The sequence below is a fragment of the Physella acuta genome, unplaced genomic scaffold, assembly GCF_028476545.2.
Source record: "Physella acuta isolate Inbredline_101_S28 unplaced genomic scaffold, ASM2847654v3 ptg000219l, whole genome shotgun sequence".
NCBI classification, from domain to species: Eukaryota; Metazoa; Mollusca; class Gastropoda; family Physidae; genus Physella; species Physella acuta.
In genome coordinates this window covers 105823-116337 of record NW_026731738.1, presented here as the reverse complement: position 1 = coordinate 116337, position 10515 = coordinate 105823, and the positions used below count along the sequence as shown (strand labels likewise).

Sequence of the window (10515 nt, the reverse complement as noted above, 5' to 3'; positions counted from 1 at the left end):
ACCATTATATTTTGGTGGACAAAAAAAAAAAACAATTTAAATTCATAACACAACCATTCTTTTTATTTAAAAAATATTGGAACAATTATTTATCATTGATACAGGTTTAATTTTCAAATCGATACATAATAAGACACATTAAGTCTAGTAGTCCTGCAATGAAGATGATTTTAAAATTAAATTTAAAAAGCAAAAAATGAAGCAATTTAAATATAGGCCAATCTGCAGTTTTTTAAATGCATATCTATCTTATCCTTGCTTGTCATTTTAATGCATTACCAAGTGTGCTCCCAAAAAAAATATTGTAAAGCATTAATCCGTCATTAAAATATTTTATACAATACCAAATTTTATAAATTACTTTTGTTCATGAATTCGAAATTTGTCATATAAAACTTGATAACATGCTGAATATTATTTATAAGTGATTCTATCAATTTACCTACAGATATACTTACACTAAAACCAAAATTTCCCAAAAATGTTTCCATGTTTATTTTTTACATATCCTATTGATTAGCGAGGAAATAAAGTTACTATGTAAACTTTAAGGGGTAACAGGTCATCAGCTAAAAGCTATCTTTCAAAAAGATAAGATTTTTTTTTTAAAATCCTAAAATAAAGTAGATTTTTCAATCTAATTTGATGGAAATAAAATTTAAATTGTTCCAGTGGTGAAAAAAAAGAACGTAAAACTAATATAATAATATATTAGTTAATTTGTTGAGCATACATGAACTAATTTGCTTCAAAAATGATTGCTTACAATGCATGGTATTGTCAAAATTAAAAACAAAACATTTGAATTTAATTAAGTATTTTAAAATGGGACACACCTGATTGCTTGTTTTATAGGCTTTATTTTCATGAGCATGGTTTAATGCTAGACGACATATAATTGCATTATTGTTTTACAAAATAATGAGATGATTACATAAAGTATTTATTTGTCTAATCCTGATCTATCCTTATCTAATCCTTGATTGAACAGTTTGCTTTTTGGCTGTGTTCATTATGATGTCTGCTTTATAACATGACTCACACAACTTTTTAAAAAAATAAAAATTTATAAAACAATTCACACAACTTTCGTAAAAAGTGTGAGGTCATTATAAATTACATTTTTGACTCTTGAAACAAAGTCAGGTTTTTTTTTTTTTAAATATGTAAAATTAATTCATAAACTGAAGCATAAATCTACAATGTTCATGACCTATAAAACTATATATTCTATATATTGCTTTAAACAATACAGACAAGAAATCCCACCAATAGTAAGAATTATTTGTACTATTGCTAGCTAGCGTAAAGAATGCATAAACATGTAGTTTTATTTGTATTGAGTAGAAATTTTGCTTTTCAAATGTACATCTTATTGCAAAACATTCAACAATAAATCACACTTCACTTGTTTTCAAGTCAGTGAAAATATTTCATACAAATAAATAGCTATACAAAATGAAAATATTATAACCTATACAATATATCTATCATAGAAATTTGTTTTAAAAGATGATTTAAAATATATTATTACATAATTGCAGACCTAATTAAAATTTGTGTAATATAAATTTCAAAACCTCTGCCTGCCTTTTGAAAGTAAAAAAATAAGTTTCTTAAAAACTATTATTTTATACTATCCAATTAACAGGTACAGGATTTAGAAGCTAATAAAAACCTAATGTTTAAAAAAAAAAATGTTTTTCATTAAACTAAGCAACAACAGCAAGCACCTCTAAAACATAAACAAACAATATACATTACAATTTAGGTCTAACACATTTAATTTATATTTCTTACCTAAAGTGTAAATCAATTACATATTCATCACTAATCTATATATCATAAGCCGTATTAGCTATATAATAATACTTTTTAAACAGTTTACTATAATTTGAGATTCTTCAATTCAAAATATTAATATCATTTTAAGTGAGTAATCATCATGAAATAAAACTATTTTCAATACTCAATTTAAAACATCAAATCAAGTTTATAAAGCACTTCATGAATAAAACTTAATTCATCTTTATAAAATCTTTCACATTATATGCATCAATATATTCATTATGCTAAATATATAATACTCATCTCTCTCTATTATTCTATCTATGAATTATATCCAAGGTTGTAAATTAAATACTGTTTTACCTGAATAGAAATAAATACAAAATAAGTCCAGCGGTAACGATTTATTTAAATAAATAATATAAGATCTATCAAACATATAACCTACAAGAAAGTAGAGTAATAATCCTTTTTTAACCATAACCTTTATGCTTTTGTGGAAATAATAATGTATGCATATGATGCTAATCCACAAACAACATATAAAAATATTTTAAAAGTGGAGAACAATTTTTATGTATTTATTATTTATTTTATATACATCCCTTTATCTACATATCAATTCAAAGTTGATTAAAGATCAATTATATAGGACTGAAATGTTTTTGATAACATTGTGTATTTCATCTCCATTTTCCAATAATTAACACCATTTTACTTCACTAAGTTAATATATAATTACTGTGTATTACTGTAAACTTTATTTCAGTGTAGAGTACTAGCATAGCGATTGTTTATTCAATTTTAGACCGGCTCTGATATTATTGGCTGATGAAGGAGATCAGGTCAAACTCAAGCCTATGACATCATTAGGACTGATCGAAAAAAAAGTACTATCTTTCTTTTAGGTGAAATAATTTCATCAACAATGAGTAACACATTTTAAACAACAGGTTCACAATTTATTACAAAGTAAACATGTGTTGAAGATAGCTAATACATGTCTATTAAACTCTAGCTACTTTTGAAACAATAAAAAAATAAAAAAATTTGGGAGGTTTGACTATCTTTAAAATAAAAGTGAATTAATAGATTTTTAAACAAAATTTTACAATACTCCAGAAATAAATAAGTATTGCTGTTTAAATTCCATGAAATCACTCAAAACAACAGCCACTGAAATACACATTTTAATATATTGGCATTTTTTTTCAATAAAGCACAATTTTTTGTATTTATTGCGAAGCATTGTAAAAATGTTTTTTTTTTACAAAAGTATGGTAAGTACATTCAATTTACAATATAAGACAGTCAATGACAATATTATGTATCTTAAATGGAAATATGACAATAAGGAATGTATGTCATGTGCAATTTTTCACTGAATTGTCCGTAAATTCAGCATAGATATCACAAACAGCTAATTTAGCTTGGCCGTTTCTGTGTGCTTGTAAATAATTTCTGTCTGACAGTACACTGTCTATGGGCACTAAAGGCACATATCTCGGGGCACAGAAGAGTTTTATTGCAAGAAAATCTGGGACTGGGAACAAAATCTGTACGCATGCGGTCAGACAATATACAATGGGTGTTTACGTCCAAGCCACGTGTCAATCCGCATGTACGAAACAACAATGGCGGCAAGTGACATGACCAGCAATCCACCACCTGGTCAAAAAGAGGTCGAGTTAATTCAGGTTTTATTTAGTTTAACTGTATAAATTAAAATAGCTACACATATTTCAATTATTCATTTTCTAATTATTTTTTTTTCAGGTTTTATTTAGTTTAACTGTATAAATTAAAATAGCTACACATATTTTAATTATTCACTTTCTAATATTTTTTTTCAGGTTCTATTTAGTTAAAAATAAAAATAAATATACATATTTTTATTTTCTTTCTAATTTTTTTTTTCAGATTTGAACAAGGTTTATTGTATAAATAAACAAAATATACAGATAAATATTTCACATTATTCAATTTATAATTTATTTGTTTTATAAGAGAAATACTCACGACTGAATAAGTAAGTTAATGGACAAAATGTTGACAAGTATCCAATGATATCTGTGAATAAAAATTTAAAAATTTGAATAATTCAAATTTTATCAAATTTTTATTTACACCAATCAAAAATGTTTCTTATTAAAATTTACAGAAGTTTACCACAATATCAAAATAAAGACTTAAATTTCACTAAAATGTTTAAAATGTAATGGGTAAATAATTTTTTTTATTAAATAAACAAATACACAAGATTAAACTTAATATTTCATTTAATTTAGGTTACATTAAATAAATTTCAAGACATTCACTATTTTTATACTTAATAACAAATACAAAACATTTTAATACTATGGGCTGTATCGAATTTTCAGCACACTATTTCAGCATGGACTATACCCAGATTTAGCTTGTATTTTTTTTTACCAATGTACAACTATAAAAAAAAAACTGGTTACTTACTTGCCAGCTGCACTCCAAGAATCATGGCCAAACATGACATCAACAAGAGGGACAGCATGTGGCATACCAGGCAACAGATGCCCCAGACTGGATTGTACTTGGTGCCCCCCTCCTTGGTCAGTAAGGTGATCTTATACTTGACCAGTTGGAACTGGTTGGTCGGGAGGGCCAGGCTGCTGTTGGGGATCATGTACAGGTCGCTGAGGTCATCGTACTGTAGGGCCAGGCCGACAGTGAAGAGGAGGTGGTTGTGGAATGGGTGGCTGTGGTCAGGGAACAGGTATAAAATTATCCCTCCTACACCTGCAATGTAAAAGATTCAGTTTATCAAATACAGTTATTTTTTTTAACTGGTAAAATGTTTTTATTTAAGATCTTACACAAAGTAAGAATTTAAAAATTTTGCCCTTTAAAAATAAGACTTTAAAAGGCATGATAAATAATAGAGGGATTAACTAATCTATTGTTACTATTTTGTCAATTAAAAACACATTGTATAAAAGTTAATCAGTGTTTTTTTCAGACATTTGGGTCAAGGAAAAAGAGGGGGGTGCAAAAAGTTGTTAAAGTATGCCTATATATTTATATATATATATTCTATGTAAATTTAATTTTTTTTTTTTTCCTTTGTCAGTTTATTTTTAGTTTCATAAAAAAATTTGTTTAGAGGATTTTTTTATAGTATTTTAAAACATGTACAAGTAAAAATGCAGTGTAGATTTTTAAAAGTTTTTTTTTATAAATATTATAACTTACCCAGAAGCCCGAGGTGCATGTAGTTACTGGCCAGATTGGGCTGGCTGTGAGACGTGCCCTGGCGAGTCATCTCCGTGCCAATCTTGAAGGCCAAGAGCACCAAACAAAGAAACAACTGTAAGGCAGCTAGCCCAGTTGTGGTCTCAAAATACTGGAACCTCCAGCCCAGCAACAGCCAGGTTGTGTCAATACCTGGGGGTAAATGAGAAGAGGACTGTTAGTGTAAGGACATTTTTGTACAGGACAATACTGTTTTAAAATTAGAAATCTAGAAACCCTTTGCTGGTATTTACAGTTTTTATATCAGTCTTAATAACCCAGCAAGTTATATTTAGAATAAAAACTGTTCATAAGGGGAAAGAGGAAAATGTTTTTTTTTCAAGTGAGTTGTTACAAGGATTTGACAAGGGAGGTAATTTAGCATCAATAGTATTGATCTTATGTTTTTGTGGTTGTCTCCCTGAGGTGAGAGTTTACCTAACTATTAAAATCTAAGCCAGTGAAAAAAATCTTTAGTAAGAAACAGCTAATTCCTGGTAAAGAAACTTTTTTCTAGAACTGTTTGGTGGTATCAAAAACATTGCAAATTATAACCTAAATGATAATTGTGACATAGTCTAAAACTAATTAGCACAGACGAATACTGTGTTGTGTAATCTAGGGATTTTACCTATTTAAAGAAGATTAGTAACAATATTAAATAAACATAGACCTGTTTTAATTTTATAGTTAATAAAATCTGTTTCCATAGACTGTTAAGTTCTTGTCTACTCACTTGCACCCCAGGACAGCCAAACAAAAACTGAGATAATGGAGGCTCCCCAGCCATCCTCCGAGCAGAAGATTTTAAACCCATGCCTCAGACCTTTACAGACATTGTCACCAACTGGTCCCTTGGTGTCTGACGCCATCTCCAGGTCTGGTATTAGGAGTTCATCGTCTGAGTCCTGCATCACGTCTGTATCTGGTTATAGAAGGGTGGGAAATATTTTACTTGGTTATAGAGGGGTGGGAAATATTTAACTTGGTTTGAGAGGGGTGGGAAATATTTTACTTGGTTTTAGAGGGGTGGGAAATATTTTACTTGGTTTTAGAGGGGTGGGAAATATTTAACTTGGTTTTAAAGGGGTGGGAAATATTTTACTTGGTTTTAGAGGGGTGGGAAATGTTTTACTTGGTTTTAGAGGGGTGGGAGATATTTTACTTGGTTTTAGAGGGGTGGGAAATATTTCACTTGGTTTTAGAGGGGTTGGAAATATTTCACTTGGTTATAGAGGGGTGGGAAATATTTCACTTGGTTATAGAGGGGTGGGAAATATTTTACTTGGTTGTAGAGGGGTGGGAAATATTTTACTTGGTTTTAGAGGGGTGGGAAATATTTTACTTGGTTTTAGAGAGGTTGGAAATATTTTACTTGGTTTTAGAGGGGTGGGAAATGTTTTACTTGGTTTTAGAGGGGTGGGAGATATTTTACTTGGTTTTATAGGGGTGGGAAATAATTTACTTGGTTTTAGAGGGGTGGAAAATATTTTACTTGGTTTTAAAGGGGTGGGAAATATTTTACTTGGTTTTAGAGGGGTTGGAAATATTTTACTTGGTTTTAGAGGGGTTGGAAATATTTTACTTGGTTTTAGAGATTGGGAAATATTTTACTTGGTTTTAGAGGGGTGGGAAATATTTCACTTGGTTTTAGAGGGGTTGGAAATATTTTACTTGGTTTTAGAGGGGTGGGAAATATTTCACTTGGTTATAGAGGGGTGGGAAATATTTTACTTGGTTGTAGAGGGGTGGGAAATATTTTACTTGGTTTTAGAGGGGTGGGAAATATTTTACTTGGTTTTAGAGGGGTGGGAAATATTTTACTTGGTTTTAGAGATTGGGAAATATTTTACTTGGTTTTAGAGGGGTGGGAAATATTTCACTTGGTTTTAGAGGGGTTGGAAATATTTTACTTGGTTTTAGAGGGGTGGGAAATATTTTACTTGGTTTTAGAATGGTGGGAAATACTTATCTTTAGGAAAAAAAAATGGGAAATATTGAATTTGTGTTTAGAAAAGTGAAAATATTGATCTTGATTTTAGAGTAGCCTTGTATAAGGTTTTAAATAGTTTATAAAATATTATTTTTGTAAAACAGATTTGAATTCATTTTTTTTCAAAATGTTTTGCTTTTTTAGAAAAGTTTGATTCATAATTAGACACTACTGTCTGGCACTTTTTTTTACTTTAATAAAAAATAATTCTCATAGCTGTTTTTTAAAACAAATATATGAATAATTGTTTGATTTTTTTTTAATAACTTGTTAAAAAACTATATATAATAAAATATAAGGAATGGTAATCTATGTTAATATTGTATAATGATATGTTTGTTAAGGGAACAAGTAAAAACAATGGCCATCTATTCTGAAGAAAATTTGCGCATGATCTATTAGCACAGGTATAACTGTACCTACCTTTCTTATCACCAGTCTCCAAACACTGTGACCTCAAGAACATGAGAAATGGTGGCAGGGAACTGACGACCACCACTGGGGACAGGTACAGGAAGATATTGTTGGACGCCATCTTTGTTGCGAATGCCATGAGGGGGTACAGGCCTACCATGAGAACTGTGCTCAGCATCAGAGTGACCACGGAGCCCCAGGAACCATCCCTGGTGAGAAATTCAGTGTGAACGTATTCAAAGTTCAGAAGTTCAAAGTTTAATCTATTTGGCTGTTTTTTTTAATTGTAGGGGAGGTCACTCTACTTTTGTTAAATTTAATGGGCTTTACTTTTACCATGAAAACTATAATGGCTTACATGAAAGTACCTTACCTGATGAAATAAGGGGAGATTGCCATACATAAAGCTTGTAAAGAAAAAGACAGACCAGCTCCTGATGAATAAAAAAAACAAAAATTCTTACATATTACAGTGGGAAAGATTTTTATTAACCTATAACAACAGGAGGGGACATCGTGACCTAGTGGTAGATAGCTAGACGGTTACTCCGTAAGAATGGAGTTTGAATTTGGATTCAAATCTTTAAAACGTCCCTGAGTCCACCCGGCTCTGATGGGTACCTAACTTACGTTAGGGAAACAAAGGAATCTGGGCATAGTGCTGACCATATTTTTCCCTTATACACGAGGTCATTAAATCAGATGAACTCTACTTCATCTGCCCCATGTGTCTTGGGTACATACTGGAAGAAGATTATGTAATAACAACAGGAAAAAGAAAGTAATTACTCTACAATAAATTAAATTAAAAAAATATGTCTTCTATAAAAATAAGAACACTCAACAGTATTTCTGCAAGTATGTTTTTTCTTTTTTGAAATTGCATGTAGGCATAGGGTGTACTTTGGTCTAGCGGTAGAGAGCTGGAATGCTAACCCGTAAGTCTCGAGTTCGAATCCGGGTTCAAGTCAGTAGACCGTCCCCGACTCCACCCAACTCTGATGGGTACCTAACTCACGTTAGGGAAAGTAAAGGCGGCAGGGCATAGTGCTGACCACACTATCTCTTTATATGCCGAGGTCACAGAAACAAGTGAACTCTACTTCACTTGCCCCATAGACCGTCAGGTTTGAAAGGGAAACTTTACTATAGGGTGTACTTAATAATAGGTTTTTTAAACTTCCTTAAAATTTGCTAAGTTATTTCCATGTTGAGCTTTAATCATTGATAATGTAAATTTAAAGTAAATTACTTTAAATGATCAAACTTTGTACATTTATGCTGATTAAGGGCTTAATTATTGAAATAAATTTTTATGCCTTACTCTGACTTGCTCTGTACCCTGTAAGGCTTTAAGTTACAGATAAATTTGATCTTGGTCAAAAGACTCAGACTTAAAATGTAATTAGTAATTAGATCCATCCAACCAACCTGTAATAACCCCAAAGGAAATCATTTGCATTGTGCCATTCTCTAGTCCTGTCCACAACAGACCCGCTGAAGAAATTAAACTCCCAATAAAAAGAGCAACAGAGGGGTCTGGTAACAATCTACTTCCTGCTAGAGACGTCGGAGCTGAAAGAAATGGATGGTCTCGGTTAATAATGTCTGGTCATTTTCACAGTTTAAAATTTTTAAACATTCACATTTAATTAAGAAAGCTGTTTCGGAATTTTAATTATTTAATTTCTATTTCATATAGGCTTAGTAATTTATTTATTTTATTGCATATCTCTAATACATAAAAAAATTTAATGGTAGATTTTTAATGCCGTTTTTATGATTTAAAAAAAATAATGCAAAAAAATAGGAGTTTACAGTAGATCAACTGAACGGGACTACTGATTAATTTTAATTACAAAAACAAATGTCTTTAAAAATAGGAAATAGGCCTACTGATAAAAATTGAGTTTTAAAAAAATGAAAGTATACATAATTATATATGTACAATAATGATTGTGTTCAGGCTTGATAACTATTCATAATTCTAATTAAGTGAACTTTTTCCTATTACTATTAACCATAATGATCTTTTAACTTCTAACCCTAAACTCTCTAGTTCGGATTCTTGGCTTGAGCCAGTAGCATCCCTAAGTCCACACAGCTGTTATGGGTACCTGACTCACGTTAGGGAAACAAAGGAGGCTGGGCATAGTGCTGACCACACTATCCCCCTGTATGTCGAGGTCATTAAAGCAGATGAACTCTAATTCATCTGCCCCATAGGTCTTAGGCACTTGACATGGAGGGTACGGCAAACCAACAAGTTCTGTTCTGAACTTACTGACAACGGCGATGGTGGCATAGAGGATCCAGCTTGGCAGAGAAAACAGTGTCTCTTCCATGACATTCTGGTCAATGATGTTCACAAGATGGGTGGCACTGGAGGTAAAAATAGAAACAATGTCATGTGACAGGCATTGGAGATAAAATATATTAAAACAATTTGATGTGAGTGAGTCACAGAAACAATGTGATCAAGTTTTCCTTCATCTTTCTCCGGGTGAGGGGTAGGGAGGTTCGCATTTGAAACGTTCTGGGAGGAGGGGGTGCACTTAAAACTTCCGGGGGAGCTGACACTGCTTAAAGTATTTATTTTCTATCAAATGTAGGCCTTATAGGAATTTATAGGCCTATGATATATTTATATTTTGTCAGGGTGGGGCGGTGGACCTGATCCATGGAGAGCTAATGTCTCCACCACCCACCCTCGGAGAGATTCATGAAAAAAATAACTCTGGACTCATAGATCTACTTCACTACTTCAGGATACGGAGTAGATGGTTTTAGTTAGATGTTAGATCGACTGTAAAGAGGAAAGACTCCGAAAGACTCAAGGTCTCCTTGAGTCAAGAGGATTCCGCAGTAGCGTGCAGTAGACAGTATATAAACAAAGCATACGTTGACAACTAAAACTAAGCACCTTTATTTTACAGACACCAGAGAGTTGGGGTGAAGGCAATTGACACTGGCAGCTTCATGAGAATAAAAAAAAGTTTGTAGAATTAAGCGACGTGGTAACCGTATATCGGCTGCTGCGCGGCGTTCCTAACAAC

At 31.7% G+C, this 10515-nt stretch overlaps 1 protein-coding gene across 3 annotated transcripts in view; it reads right to left on the bottom strand.

Moving 5' to 3' along the window:
- Positions 1-41: 41 nt before the first annotated feature.
- Positions 42-10515, bottom strand: part of LOC131937710 (uncharacterized) — a 59123-nt gene continuing 48649 nt past the window's right edge. For all 3 annotated transcript variants that reach the window (XM_059295312.1, XM_059295313.1, XM_059295314.1), the window contains exons 3-11: positions 9744-9841; positions 8891-9034; positions 7833-7893; positions 7469-7668; positions 5789-5977; positions 5014-5205; positions 4258-4560; positions 3808-3858; positions 42-3456 (exon numbers count right to left, since the gene is read on the bottom strand). In XM_059295312.1, the coding sequence (XP_059151295.1) occupies positions 3359-3456; positions 3808-3858; positions 4258-4560; positions 5014-5205; positions 5789-5977; positions 7469-7668; positions 7833-7893; positions 8891-9034; positions 9744-9841 (1336 nt within the window). In that variant the 3' untranslated portion in view covers positions 42-3358. The remainder of the gene's footprint in view (positions 3457-3807; positions 3859-4257; positions 4561-5013; positions 5206-5788; positions 5978-7468; positions 7669-7832; positions 7894-8890; positions 9035-9743; positions 9842-10515) is intronic.